The sequence below is a fragment of the Hydra viridissima genome, unplaced genomic scaffold (assembly GCF_058129835.1).
Source record: "Hydra viridissima isolate aposymbiotic clone 2 unplaced genomic scaffold, HvirCarnegie_v1 scaffold_6, whole genome shotgun sequence".
Classification (NCBI taxonomy): Eukaryota; Metazoa; Cnidaria; class Hydrozoa; order Anthoathecata; family Hydridae; genus Hydra; species Hydra viridissima.
Genome location: NW_028324305.1, coordinates 6,598,378 through 6,614,396, shown reverse-complemented (window position 1 = coordinate 6,614,396; position 16,019 = coordinate 6,598,378). Strand labels below are relative to the sequence as shown.

At 27.2% G+C, this 16,019-nt stretch overlaps 1 protein-coding gene across 2 annotated transcripts; it reads right to left on the bottom strand.

Annotated features, from left to right (window-relative positions):
* Positions 1-76: 76 nt before the first annotated feature.
* Positions 77-14,656, bottom strand: LOC145189642 (dolichyl-diphosphooligosaccharide--protein glycosyltransferase subunit STT3B-like). 2 transcript variants are annotated; one of them, XR_016453578.1, is made up of 18 exons: positions 14,421-14,648; positions 13,784-13,892; positions 13,125-13,234; positions 12,781-12,869; positions 12,261-12,349; positions 11,734-11,799; positions 6,992-7,091; positions 5,031-5,129; positions 4,746-4,892; positions 4,350-4,553; positions 3,370-3,587; positions 2,207-2,447; positions 1,669-1,944; positions 1,274-1,547; positions 1,050-1,163; positions 805-929; positions 466-556; positions 77-365 (listed from the first exon to the last, which is right to left on the bottom strand). XR_016453578.1 is itself a non-coding variant. In XM_090091243.1 (18 exons), the coding sequence occupies exons 1-18, from the start codon at positions 14,591-14,593 to the stop codon at positions 270-272; spliced, it is 2,382 nt and encodes a 793-aa protein (XP_089947369.1). In that variant the 5' UTR covers positions 14,594-14,656; the 3' UTR covers positions 77-269. The 2 variants fall into 2 exon arrangements, 1 of the variants encoding a protein (XP_089947369.1); XM_090091243.1 differs by having other exon boundaries at positions 1,669-1,740; positions 2,242-2,447; positions 14,421-14,656.
* Between the last annotated feature and the right edge of the window lie 1,363 nt (positions 14,657-16,019).

The following is a 16,019-nucleotide window of genomic DNA, read 5'->3' as shown; positions in this document are numbered from 1 at the left end:
AACCTAACTTTAAAGATGTTTAAAATTCTAGAAAATTTAAACAAATTCTATGAAATTTATAAAAGTAACCAAGAAAAACAAGACGGATATTTATTTTTATAACGAGCTAATATACCGATAAAAAAAGATATTTTCTTTTTCTCTTTTGACAAAACAAAAATCCTGAAAGCAAATTGTTAAAGCTACCTAAGATTAAAAGTCATCACTGCAGCTCACAGACTTGTTGTATCAAATTATAAATAGAAGCACTAAAAAATTGAAATTGTTTATCAATAAACTTTTTTGTTACGAGATGAAGACTTTGGTCTCGAGCCTTTCTTTATATCGAGCTTGTTTTTGACTTGGCCATTTCTAACAGAACGTGTCTATAAAAAATTAAAAAAAAAAAACAAATTAGAAGGTGAACTTCTTTTCAAATGAAACGAATTACTTTTTTTTCAAATTAAACAAATATAATAAACAAACCTTCTTTGAATAAAACCTCGTCTTGTTTCGTTTTATCGAAGTTGTTCGCATTTTTAAAGTGCTGCTTATTCGACTCTCTAACGGCTTCACCCTGAAATTACAAATGAGTTCATACCTACATGCAGATTGAGTTGATTGAAACGTTGCACCACTTAATCACCACTTAATTACAATTGTCAAAATATCAAAATATATACAGTACATAAACGATAAATGAAGTCTTATCACTTGGAACAAATTTATTTCAGAACCTAAAAACTTTTTTTTTTTTTAATTTAAATTTAGAGATGTGACCATCTTTATTTAAAATAGTTGATCAGAAAACATAATTTTACTTACTTATATATTCTTACTAGCCAATGTTCAGATGTAAAGGCTTCTTCTAAATGCGTGAGCTTGATATTTTTGTTTCCTATTTCTGTATTACGGGTACGATCGTAGCCAGATGGGGCTCGATGATCCAACTAGGTAAAATATATTGAAATAAATTAATGTATGGAAAGTGATATAATTCTTTAACTTATATTAATAATAAAGTTAAAAAAAAAAAAAAAAAAAAAAAAAAAAAGAGAAAGAAAATTTACCCTAAGATCGCCGAATCTATAGTAACATAGCTTATACATTAGGCAGTTTAACAGAGTTGGTGAGCCACCTTTATCAACGCGAAACTCTCCTTGAGCTGTGAAATAATCTGATTCCTTAATGTAAAAATACAATAAAAAACACTAATAACACAAATAAATAAGTGTAACATAGCAAGATGATAAATTATCAATCAAGTATATTAATAGTTGAATGAAACACTTACTCTGATATCTTTTGGATGCTCACCTTCAGCTATTCTCACCATCCATAAAAACTTGTTTATATCGTCACCTGAATAACCTATCACACCACCAAAAATGACCAAAACGTAATCTACATCTAGCTTTCGCATGATTTCATATGCAGCTGACTCATTGGATGACATGGCTTTACCAACTAATGCTATATGACTATTGTTCCAAGTGTTGTTATCAACTAATGTTGTTCGATTTGCCATTCCAGCTATTTGGTATCCATAATCCCACCAAGACATGACACTGTAAGATAACAACATCATATAAATACACAAGTATCATAAATAATAAAACAAACATGGCTGTGTCCTTTCATAATCACATTTAGAATAAATGAGTTTAAAAACTAAATCATAACACATACCGTGCATCATCAGCAGTATTCTGTCTTAGCCAAAAGTAGGCTTCACGAAAGTCATCCAAAATGTTTCTGGATCTGAAAAAAATTTTTATCACATAAAAAACAGCTTGGACTCAAATTAATTCAAACAAGTTAAATACCATACAACTCTTTTTTTTTTTTTATATTGCAGTAAGATTTATTTCCTAATTTCTGTGGATAACAATAGATTAAATATTAAAAAAAAAAATTGATTAGGTGATATTTGATGAAAAGTATAACCTACTACCGTGATGTAACCTAAGTCCTATGCTTTAAGAAAGTCCTAATTTAAGAAATGACAAATTTCGTATTCATAAAATAAACATTAAGAGAAAAAAATTTAGTTATTTTATCTAACTAGATATCTAGTTAAAACAACAAAGTTATTTTCCACAAATGTTTCTTTTATATATACAAAATTTGTCATTTCTTAAATTAGGACTTTCTTAAAGCATAGGACTTAGGTCACACCACGGTACATAATAAAGAAATATTTGAGAAAAAACAGAGGTATGGTGACAAACTACATTAAAGGTTTGTTAAAGTAAATAATACCCATCATAATTATTTGTGGCAAGTACTATGGAAGGACTTGAATAAGCATTGCTTGTCACCCATGTACAATGGACAGCATACAAAACAAACATAGTAAATATCAATGCAATGACCATCATTTTTAAGTGACTTCCACCATTTTGTCCTTCATTATCTGGATCAGCTTCTGTTTTTTTGAGAGGAATTTCTTCTCTATCCTCATTTCCCTAAAAGTAAACAGATAAAAAGAACTAACTACTTATTCATTACTTCTTAATTTATTCAGCCAAACTACTGACTTTCAATTTGATGATAGTAACAAATTAACATTAACAAATTAACTAAAAAGAAATTAGCAAATAATGCCATATGTAGAGTTTAATGCTGAAGAAATACCAAATATAACAAAAAAAATATTTTAAAAAATAGCTCATTACCAGTAAAAAGTAACACAAAACAACCTGTCCTTTAATGTGGAATTGGGTTAACAATTCAAATTTTTCAATGAGAATGAGAATGCTATTACAATTTTAAAAAAGTGTTTAAGAAGAGTATTTAACAAATAAAAAATTGTGTTTTTAGTTAAATGCTTCTTGGTTTTTGTTAAAACAAAATAATCACCTTGCTTAACATTACAAAAAGTGAAAAATTCAAATAAGCATTAAAGGATTTCATAACTAAAACCGTCTTACAAGCTGCTTAATATTATAATATTAGCTAAGTAAACTATTAAGTTAAAAGAATAGAGACCTACTGGTATTGGTAAGTGATGTATGACAAGACATGTAACTTAGTTGTGGAATGAATAATTTATGATCAATTTATAAGTTTCTATTTGAAACATCATTTTTGGCTGTTGTTTAAAAGTTATGAAAACCAAAATAAAAATATCACTTTGCTTGATATTGTCTGATTCACTACATTTTCCTGTTTATTTGTTTTAAAAAAAAAAAAAAAAAAAGTAATAGAAATTGATCTAATAATTGAGTTATGAAAACAAGTTAAAATCTAGAATTATTTTACAGCAACCACATTTATAACTTTTAATTTTAAATACTCAAATTAATCCTATCAGAACAAAAGAACAAGCTTTAGTAAGACACTAAGACGGTTGCTTTATACAGTATTCTTCTTGTTTTAAAATCTTACCGATTTACCAGAAGCCTCTTTTTTAACATTTTCGATTTTCTTAATTTTTCTCTCCTCTTTAGAAAGAATAGGTGAAAGTTGATCTTTTTCACACAGGTAATGATCTAATGTGTTAGAAAAACCAATTGCTGCTAATACACAAACACATGGGGTCAGTGTTAACATTAAGCGCACCATTACACCAGCAAAATAAGAAGCAGTAACAGCATAGAGAATGACTAGAAAAAGAAAAATATAAGGATTTAAAACAGAATTGCATTTGGTGAGCTAAGTGGTACTGAAATTAAAACATCACATTAAACGAAATATACAACATGCAATCACAAAATCTGCACTAAAGTGCACTAAAGTTGGGACCATTTTTGAATAGATGATATAAACTTTGATTTTTTTTTTGAAAATCTCTAGTACCAAAAGTAAGCAAATAAGAATTTTTGCATAGAAAAAGTCTTGGAAGTAGAACCAACTAACACATCCTCACAATGAAGGCCTTTTCCAATAATAATAATAATAATAATAAAAAAAAAAAAAAAAAAAAAAAAAAAAAAAAACGGATGTGAATGGCAAGAAAACCTGCAAGAGGTTAAGGGTACATTTGGAATAATACGTTTAAAACTTTTGTATTGCTGCTTGCTTTCTCTTTATAATTTTACTACATTTTGTGTGGATTTTGTGTTGCATGAAATATAGAATATTTATCACCATTTTCAAAGGCATTATTAAAAAACTTCTGAATAATCTTTATTGGACCACATTGTGAAAAAAAAATTGAACAAAAACACATATCACATTAATATACTTTTATTTTTATATTATTACAAATGTTTAAAGTACATATCATTAACCAACAAATGTTGTATTGTATTAGTTAAAAGACAAACTAACTTTAGTCCAGTTTAAAATTTCTAAATATCTATTATTTTTGTGGCACATCACATCACATTTTTACATTATCTGATATGATAATAAGAATAACTTACTAAAAACTCTTTCACTGTTTACATGTTTTACACAGAGCCAAAGCCCATAAGGAAATACACATATCAGTATATGTAGATCAAAAAAGAAGGAAACCCATGTTGTTGGTTGATGCTCAGACACTGATGCAATAATTGGAATATGTATCTTTGCATAGCCAGTATCATATAAGGAGTAAAACCGACCACTCCATGGTGCAATATATCCTGCAATAAAATACTTTGAACTTCAACAATATACATTGAACTTCAGTAAAAAAAATTTTTAATGAATTATTTATCAATTATATTTTAACCCTTTAACAGGCCATGCCATAATATGCATACGGGACTATATAAGGGTTAAACTGAACTAGAATACTGACTCTTACATTTACAGTACTAAAATGAAAAATAAACCTGCATAGGTCAAAGCAACTACACCACAAAAGACAACTCCGGCCATAGCAACAATTGCAAAATTAAACAAGAACACAAACTCATTTCTTGAGATTTTATCACGAAGATACTTAATAAACGCATAAGCTTGCAGAAGAGCAAAAACACCTAGGTGTAAGCAGTAAAAAAATTACTTGGCAGGAATAAATCATCTTTATAGCAAACACAAAAAAGCAAATAATACAGACTTTATAATGTATAATATATGACTACTTTAGAGCAATTAAAGAAGTAAACTTTATCTACCTGCAGCAGCCATATGTTCACTTGTTCGAATTGGTTGAAAACCAACAAAAGGTATTTGCATCGAAAGCAATAACCCAATTATGAAGAAAATGCTATATGCTATGAAAAAATATACAGACATAAAAACATTTGGTTCATTCCATATTGAAATTATAACAACATATATAAAATAAACAAAGACACTTGTTTACAACCTTTTCCTTTTAGCTTATTTCTTTAAATTGCAATCTTAGTTGATAAGATTTCTGAATTCTCTAATAAAACCACCTACTTAATAAGTTCTGATCATTTAAAATAAAAGGATGTAATGGGAAATGTCAGTTTAAATTTTAGACTTCATTTTTCAAAACAAATTTTCTATGAAGTACAGTTTTAAATGTTGCATAGATTTATGATTTATTTAAACAAACTTAGTGCATAAAATACTTTCAAATCCAATACTTTAGTGAAATCTACATCTATTTTATGCAATATGTAACTAAATGATTATCATTTGACCTTCTGAAGCAAAATCATTAACACTCTCAGAATAAATTTGAAGAATTTTGTTCATACTAATAACAGAAATTTTCAAATCCTCTAAATCAGAAATTAATTCTAATTTCTATATGAAGCACACAACAGTCATAATTAAGGTTTGATTTGATAAAAAGTGATCATGCGGATCATTTTGTGATAGACATTTCACATTTTTAAACTAATCAACTTAAATTAGATGTAGATGTGATCTTTATAGCTTTTATCTAAGGTCATTGACTTTTACTGATTTTTCTTGATGAACAAATATTTGACAAATTTCTCTCAGTAATTTAATTTCTTAAATCAATTCCAGTTCCTTTCAGCAAAAGTTTGTCTATGTTCATGTAAGACTTCTTTTCAGGTTTTCATGCCTACTTAGTTCAAAGTTAGTGTCAACAAATTGCAAAAATTTATTTAAACAATGCAAGAACACCAAGTAGTACTCTTGCTCTGGCATGTTGAATTCCAGGTGCTTAATTTGCACTTAAACTTTCTTGATATATTACATAAAAGCAAAATCTTTACACTTGTAGATATTCTAAATGATTCATCATCACTCACTGTAAAACTTGGTCACTTCTAAAACTTGACTTTTACTTAGTATATGGTGCTTGAAAAAAACAGGAGGCGGAATTTAGTTTATCTATGTAAGGTAATTCTTTTAAATTATTGCTATCTTTTCAAAAGTACATTACTTGAAGAAAAAAAAATATCTTTACTTGAAATCAGTATCTTTACTTGAAAAAAGCAACTGGTAGTTGTCACAAAAAAAGAATCTTGAAAGATCTTGAAAGTTTCTTCAAGATTCTCAAGTTTTTTTGGTTGCTCCAAACAGGCTTATTTTTTTAGCTGTAGATTTTATCTTGAACTTGAATATTTTCATGAATGAAAAAAATTTTTTCGGAAAGAATTTTTTTTTATTCATCAATAGTAAACTCTGCCAATTATAGTCTAAAGTTTGAGGATAGCAAAGTTGCTAGCAATTTAAATGAGCCTGCAGATTTTTATTCCAAACTGATATTGATGGTCATAAAAGAAATCTGGAGTTTTTAAAACTTCATAAGGTGAAAATAGTTTTTCATAATTCTGTTGTTAAACACAATTTAATGAAACTGTTATAGCATTTTAAGAATACCATGTGATTGAAAGAAAAAATTTAAATGTTTTTATGTTTCTAATATCATATATACTTATAATGCTAAAATAATTTAATAAAATTGATACTTTTATCTAGTTTTGTTGTAAAAAAAACTAGATTAAAAAAGTCATTTATGTAGTTCACATTTTATATCCTATGACAAAAGTAGGAGCAAACATTTAAAAACTATTCTTTATTTTTTAAAGATGAGGACCTTGAAGTCAATAAGTAAAAAAGACAAAATTAAATGAAAGAAAGACCAAAAAGTCCACAGATACAGATATATTATTAAGTTCAAAATTACCTGTAAATATTTTACTAGAAAATCTTCCCATTAAAAGCAGGAAGAAGACATGTAAGGGAATCAAATTGATAATGAACACATACCCTCCCCATGCTGATACCTTTAAAAAAAGAAACACATTACTACAAACATAGCCTAACGAGAAAAAGATTTTAGATTTCATATGTAAACAAGTTTAACACAAGGACTAAAGCTGGCATTTTCACAGGAAAAGTAAATCAAAAATAGATCCCCAACCCAATTGCATTATCATTATTAAAATGCTGCGGTCTTATTATCTTCTATTGATAGGGACAATTTTTAGGTTTTCCCTTTCCTATAGGTCATGAATAATAATTTGTTTTTACATAATGTCAGTTATGATATTGTGTTAAAAGAAAAAAAAAATTTGAGTGGAGAATTTTTTTATTTTATTTTGCTCTTAAACTCCAACAAAACTAACAACCAGTCAATCAATCAATTTAAATCCAACAAAATCAACAATCATTTAACTGATGGAATTATTGGAGGTGGTAAAGAAAATGGATTGAAAGGGAAGATGAATTATTGGAGGTGGTAAAGAAAACGAATTGAAAGAGATGAATTATTGTAGGTGGTAAAGAAAATAATAAAGCTATTCTTTACTTGGTACACACTGTTTACTATGCTTTAACAAATTTATAACTAAAAAAATTATTTTAAACCATTAACTAATAGCAAAGGCAAATAAAAAAAAAATTAAAAAAAAAATACTTTATACCAAACAAGTTTTTGGTATAAAGTCTATTACAGGTGAGTGATACTTCTAATTGTACTTATAGTTTAAGGTAGCAGTTAAATTATTCATTAAATTCAATTGTTTTTCACTTTACTTGTCCAACTGTGCATAGTACAATGCTTCATCTTTATGTGAGGTCAACTGTTTACTATGATGTACAAAGTATGCTTCAAAATAATTGTGATTCATACTTAACAAAATTATTCAGCCTCAATTGGCTTTTACGAGTAGATAAAGTTTCTTTGCTGATTGGCTCAGTTTCAATTAATTTAATATTTTTAGATAAAAACAAAAAATTGAGAGTAGTTCTATCCAGATTTTTCACAAGGCTACATAGACACAAAAGAAAACATAATATGAGGTTTATAGTTTGTCAAATTTACTGAAAGTCCATGATAATATTTTCTAATGAGTATCTTTATTCATAAATAAGGTAAATTAAGTGTTAGATACTTATAGGTGGATTTTTTACTGAACTATTAGTTAACTGTATTAGTATCCTAGTTATTTTATATATATATATATATATATATATATATATATATATATATATATATATATATATATATATATATATATATATATATATATATATATATATATATATATATATATATATATATATATATATATATATATATATATTAGACATGTCCAAAAAACAACTTTTTTTAAAAATGTCTGAGCACAGCCGCTAAATGTGTTCTTTGTAATAAATTAATACTAAATTTAAAAAATTTTTGAATAAAAAAAATTTTTAGGGGTTGCTCAAGACCCTTAAACATCAGACAAGTCCCTAATATTTTGAAAAAAAAAGTTTTTTAAAACCATATCATGTTGGGTCTCAAAAGAAGTGAAATTTTATAAAAATTTCAAAAATATTAACTATTTTATATAAAAATTACCAGTTCAAATTTTATGAATTAAAAACTATCGTTTTTTAACAAAAAATAAAAAAGTGCATATTTTTAAAGTTTTTTTTAATAAACTTTTTAATTTGTGTTTTTTATAAACTTTTTTTTATTATTTTTGAAATTTTTATAAAATTTCACTTCTTTTGAGACCCAACATGATATGGTTTTAAAAAACTTTTTTTTTCAAAATATTAGGGACTCGTCTGATGTTTAAGGGTCTTGAGCGACCCCTAAAAATTTTTTTTATTCAAAAATTTTTTAAATTTAGTATTAATTTATTACATAGAACACATTTAGCAGCTGTGCTCAGACATTTTTTAAAAAAGTTGTTTTTTGGACATGTCTAATATATATATATATATATATATATATATATATATATATATATATATATATATATATATATATATATATATATATATATATATATATAATAGCTTTCCCCACCTGTTAATATATAATAAAGGGTGGGGAGAACTATGATACTGACACACAGTTACTAATTTTATTGAAAGAATTTGAGCCTGTCTTCAATCATACTTATTATTTTATCCACATTTTTCTTACATAATGCAAAACACACTTCTTCAATTTACATGGGGATATTCCTATGTTTATATCACTTAAAAAGGCAGGTTTGTTTTTTAATTTGCATTTATCTAATGGTAAACTTAAATTTTTTAGTTCCAAATTGATATTTGTTATTTACTAGGGTGCCACCCAGGGTTTGATGAAAACTTTGGTTTTCAATAAACAAAACAGAGCTATTCTGCATTCTAGACTAGTATTTGCAACATTTACTTATAAACTATCTATAGCATATTTGTATGTCTTTTTTTGGCAGGTTAGATTTTTTTTTTAAAAACAAGTTTTCATTAAAAGTAATAAGTACCCAAAAGTTAAGGCCACTTCTTAGGTACCTTTGTGATATAATATCCAAAGATCACAGAAGACTTAGATGAATATTGCACAAACTCCTAATGCTAATGTTCAACAAGTCCAGAAAAAAGAAACAGTAAAAGAATAAATACACTTTTTAAAAATTCAAAATGGCCAGTTCTTAACAAGTGGGTTAGGAGTAGTTTTTACAACCACTTTATCCAAGCCTTTCAGAGATCTTTGTTATAGACTAGCTTTTGTATTTCTTAGGATGGAAGATTACACAGATTTGAGTCAAGCAAAGAAGTCTGGAGTATGGGAACAGTTTTTGTTCAATAAAACTGATGAAAATGCAAAGTGTAAGAAATGCACCAGGATCTTATACCAAAAGTCTCAAGACTCATTTCAAATCCAACCATTCATGTCAAGTCATGCAGAAAAAGCTTCAGAACCAAAACCTAAAGTTTTAAAGATAGGTAACTTTTTCAAAAAAGACTGAAAAAATTGGAGAAGTCATTGCCAAACCTGTAGCTCTTGATGGCCTTACTTTGAATTAAATTTCCAAAATAAAATTTAATCAAATGTGCATTTAAAGCAGATGGATATAACATTCCAGTGAACAGGGATCATGCCAAATTTTTATTTATGAAATAATATGAAGAAGTAAAGACTAAAATAAAAAACAAAATTTCTGAAGTAAAGCTTTGTAAAGAAAGATTCAACAATTAACCTTGAAAAATCAACCTCCTCACCAAATCAGAGATATTTCAATCTTAACTTGCACTTCAAGAATGGATTTCAATCTCTTGGTATGACAAGGATAAAAGAAAGCATGGTTACAGAAAAAGTAATTGATCATATGAGAACCAGCCTAGCTGAATATGAGGTTTAATTGGAGGAATATGTTGTTACAACAATCACAGAAGGGGCAAGTGCCATGATGAAGGTTGGAAGAGAAACAAAACCTCTTTACTTTTCTTGTATTGCTCATGCAATTCACATTTGCATATGTGATGTCTTATACAAGTCTAATGCAAAGTGATGATGTTGAAGATGAGGAAGAATGTGAAGATGAAAGAGAATGTGAAAATGAAGATTTAGACTCATAAGATTAAAATGGCATTGAGTTCTTCCTGAGCTAAATATCATAATTACAAAAGTCAGAAATATTGTAAAATTATTCTGCAAGTCACCAGCTTTAACTCATTCATTCTTTTGGAAAAGAAAAGCAACTGCATCTTGACATACCAAATAGGTGGAATAGTTTCTTAAAAATGCTACAACAATTCTATGAAATGATAAAAATGGGAGTGCTGTAACTAGATCATAAATTCTATGTTGATGATGAAGATCTCACTAAGATCAAAGAATTTTGAGATGGCTGTCAATTACTTACCTTTGCCAAGAAAGAGCAGATCTTATTCTTCCTGAGATTGTTATTGCCTTTAAATTAAAAAAAATTGAAGGAAACAAAAACTCTAATTGGAAATGCTCCAGTTCAATCATTTGAAAAAAGAATTCAAGAGAGGACAAATAAAAACCTAATTCAATTGCTTTCTTATTTAAATTCTTCTGAATTCATAGAAAAATTTACTGATCAATTTAGAAAAAAAAACAAAAAACAACAACAACAATTTGTTCTCTTGCAACTTAACTGCTTCAAAGAATATTCAAAACAAAGCAAGAATATGAAATTGATGATCCAGAAATAGAAGTTGCAACCTTTACTGATGAAACAGAAAAAAAGAATTTTGGCAACATTTCTGATGAAATCCAAAAACTTCTGCAAGACCAGGAGAAAAAAGATCTAGACTCAAGCAACATTGAAAGGATTAAAGCTCAGATTATAAAAAAGGAATGTAGTTGTTAAGTGTCAAATTTTAAATCCAAAAAGGACACCCTATCATTTACATACAATTGAATCATACAATTTGACATAAGTATAAACTACATTGTGCATTTTAAAAAGTACCTTTCATGAGTGAAGGTTTATCAACATTGATTTTTATTTTTGGTTAGTAATTTATGGATTTTGTCTAACATATAGAGTTTTTAGTGGATATTCTACAAACTCATTACATTATTCTATATACAAGTAGCTTTAATGTGTATCTTGAATTACTAGTTAATATTACCAGTTTTTGTTGGGTACCTGAAGAAATTTGATAGGGTACCTGAAAAACTTCTCTTACCATATAAAAATAGGAGAGAGCTGTGCAGACAGACCAAAACACTGATCCAGTTTTCATACTACGAATCTATAAAAGTCAATATAATCATATGTCAAACAAATCCAGTTTTCTTAACAGAAAAAAAATTTTATGACTTTTTACAGAAACAATTTTGTTAAACAACTGACACAAACAACCACAAGTTTCCCCCCTTCTATAAGAATATTTTTATACTCTAGCTTTAAAACAGAAGCATTAAGTTTATGACGAAAAAAAAAGAAGCTGACAGAGAAAAGAATATTCAAGTAGGTAAACTTTTAATGATTTTTATCAAATAATATATTAAAAAAAAAAAAACAATTTTTTAAAAACAAATATTATTCAATATGTTCTGAATAACTTTTTCAAAAATTTAAGAACTTAAGCTAGAGGCTAAAAGATATTTGTAAAGAATATTTGGCAATAGCCACCACATATCCTACAATAATCAAATAGTTGCCATCTAAGAAATATACTAACCGACAATTAAGATAAAAGAAACAACTCACCCATAAAAAGTATGTAAACTGCAGGGCAAATATAGCAATTCCTTCATTGTCATATGACCCAGCAACAGAGCGTGAAATATAACCAGGTGCTACAGAAATTTAAGAAAGATTGTAAATTGAAAATAAAAAAAATATATAGGGAATAATCTTGTTAAATAAAAAATTAAAATCAAATTAGAAAACTCAATATCCATAATAAAAACAACACATTTTAAATATTTAATTTTAATTGTTTAACTAAATTAATTGCTTAACTAAATAAATAAACCCTAAAAAACATAAACACTTGACATATAGTTATAAAATAAGTAAAAACTATATATCCTATCACATAGTTACTGTCCCCAAATAATAATTCATCATAAGCAAACATTTACACACAAAAATTTAAGTGTGGAAGAATGACTGCTTAATTGCATCAAATCAAAAGAAATAACTTCAAAGCAAAAAATGATTGAAACTACTGTACAAAGTAACTTTATTTAATGGAAAAAAAAAAAAAAAAGCAGTACAAATTTACCAATTGAAATAAAACATGCAGCCAACAACCCAGCTCTATCACTCCAAAGTTCCTTTGTAAGAAGATATGTAGAAATGGCAGTCAAACCACTAATATTAAACCAAATTATTAATATAAATGAGAAATATAATTATTTTAAATTTATTTTTGTAATACAAAATTTTTAGACATTAAAAGAGAGAAAAAAAGGAAATCTTCTGGATTTTAAAACAAAAGTAAGATAAATGACAACTAGACTGAGCTTTATATAAAACATAAACTAAGCTCTCAATCTAGAAATATTACTTTTTATAAAATCAATTTGTTTTCTATACTTTCTATTGTGTAAAATATATGTGATTAACCTGAAAAGTGGTGCAAGGAAAACGCAAACATCTCTTATATGCACTGTAAAGTGTAGAGAATTAAGAAGCCAATGTAAACCACCAGCAGTTACCATTAACCCTGGGTAAACCTAAATAAAAAAATGTAATAACTTTAACAGAAAAAACTTACAAAATATTACTGTAGTCTACTCTGAATTAGACATTACAGTAATATTGTGAAAGTTTTTTCTGTTTAAGTTATAATATTGTATACTACATTATTGTATTAACATAAAAGTTATTAATTTGTATACTATATTATTGTATTAACATAAAGTTATTTTTTTTAAAGATACAAAATGCAATTAAAATACTGATTTTTAAACCCTTTTTATTGAATGGAATTCAACTTTTTTATTCAATTAAAAGTAGAAAAAATTGTTTGCTGTTATTTCTAGTATTTTAAAAGGAAATTTTGTTAAGAAACTAACCCTAGTAAACAAGAAACTAGTATGTTAGGCATTACCCAAGATGCAAATCTTCTCAAATAAAATTTTGAGTAGATTTCATGAAAGCTTGAGCTCTCCTTGAAACTATAAAACGAGTTTACTTGTAAAAGTTTATGAAACAAAAATAAATTTTTTCAAAAGTTACTCTTATGTTCAGTTTTTTAAATATACAAGTATTTACAAACATACAGTTCCACCAACAATCCTACCCAGTGGATACCAAGCACGATCATCAAACCAGTTCAAAAAGTCATAGAAACCATTTTCAACTAAATGATGTGTTGAACGATAGTTGAACCTAAGACATAATTTTAAAAGAGTAAGCAATGTTTGAACTTATACTTTAAGCTATTTAGAAAGCATACCAAAAATTTATTTAAGTTTTCAGGTATATGAATGTAACTTAAGATTAAAATTCAATAAACATCAAAACAAAAAGTAACGAATCTTAAACATACTTTTCTTATATGCTTATTAATAGAAACTTTTTAATTTTTATTTTTTTAATTTTTTTAAAAACTTCATTTTGAAAGGTTTTTTAGGTAATTACAAAAAACACCTTAACTCCTGATGCACCCAACTTATTGAGGATGTAGATACTTGAAGTACTATAATTATACCTTACAACTACAGCAAAGTTTAGTGAGGCAATTTTATCAGAGACCCTTTAACAATGAAGATTGATTTTTTTTGTGTAAACTTTTCTATTTAATCAAAATATACTTTACTCTCAAATATATCGCTAACAGACGGTAATTTTACGTAGCCTAGGAAAGATGTTTTTGATGTTAAAAAGATGAAGAAAAAATAACGTTTTTGAGTTTACCATGGATCGAACTCATGAATAATGCTTTCAAATCTAACTATAGCAAAGAGGCGACTAAAGAAAGCAACAACCCAGGCTGCTGCTAATATAGCAAAACTAAGTAACGACTGAACTCCTGCTATGCCAGAGACAGTCTTTTTAGACGCTGTATTAGGTGCTGGTGAGTCCACCATCTTTGACTTCGCAATATTGATACCAGTTACATCAAGTTGCCGTTCATACGTATTAAGTTGGTTCTATTACAGAATTTTTTATTGGTTTACGGTACCCGATTTTTTCATGAAAAAGAAAACATCTTGAAATTATTGATCAAGGAATAATTTAATTAAATGAACTTTCTAAATACAATCAACCCATTGTGAATTCAAAAGCAATTTACAAATATGATGCATTTGGAGTAGATATGAACATTTCAGGTCTACTCCAAATGCCTCCTATTTATAAATTGATCAGCTTAAAATTTTTTTTTAAAGATTAATCAGTTTAAAATTGTTAAATTGTTGATAGCTTTTAAACATGTCTGGGCTGCGCAATGTGGATATTTTCGCCAGAACCTATCCAATTTAAATCTTACGAGAAAGTTCTATTGTTATACTTTTGATGGCACATTTTCTTTAAAATTTCAATTACTACTTTTGAAATTTCATTATGCTTTAGTTTCAAATATTGAAATAAAGAATACACCTAAAAACTACATTTTGATGTTTAATCATTTGAATGTTGATACAAAATATTCAAGTTGATTTTTTTTTTAAAAAAAAAAACCCGTATAATGAGGTGACTTCGTCCAACTGTAGTGACATCGTCAGTGGATGGCATATTTTTGGTTTTAACCAAAACTTCACTTAATATTTTTATAAATTTTTAGACAAACTCACCTCATTTTACTACAAAAAAATGGACTAGACATTTTCTCCACTGTTCAGCTAAATTCCTAGAGGTTTTAACTATTTGCTGCCATCTTTAACATTAATGGAAGCTTTTAAAAAGGTTTTATTTAATGTCGTAAGGAAATCATTTGTAGAAATTTTTAGAATTGATTTTTGTCTAGTTTATGCACATTAATTTATGTTCTAATCAGTATTCACGTTGATTCTACAACAGCTAAAGAATGGTAAAAAGATGTATATACTCGACTTTGTTAAATACATCTAAGTGTGGATCCTTTACCCTATAGCTTTAATCATTCAATGTAGTTTATTCTAAAAGCTATAGCTTCAGTACATTAAATTCTAATATTCAATTTTATAAAAGTTGAACGAACCCGGGTTAATTATTTTAGCAAATTTCAGGAATAGGAAAAAACCCTATTCCTGAAATTTGCTAAAATAATTAACCCGGGTTTGCTCAACTTTTATAAAATTGGATATTGTTAAAATTGGATATAATTTTTTAAATTTCAGGAATAGGGTTTTTCCCAGTTGGGTAAGACTAAATATTATACAAAAAATATTACCGCCAAATTTTACCCATGAATCGAGGTAAAATACAACCCTTTCAAAAAATAAAAAAAATTCCTTGCATCAAAATTTGATAATACAGTTAAATCCCGGTAAGTCGAACCATCAAGGGACCAAGGAAATGGGGAAAACTAAAAAA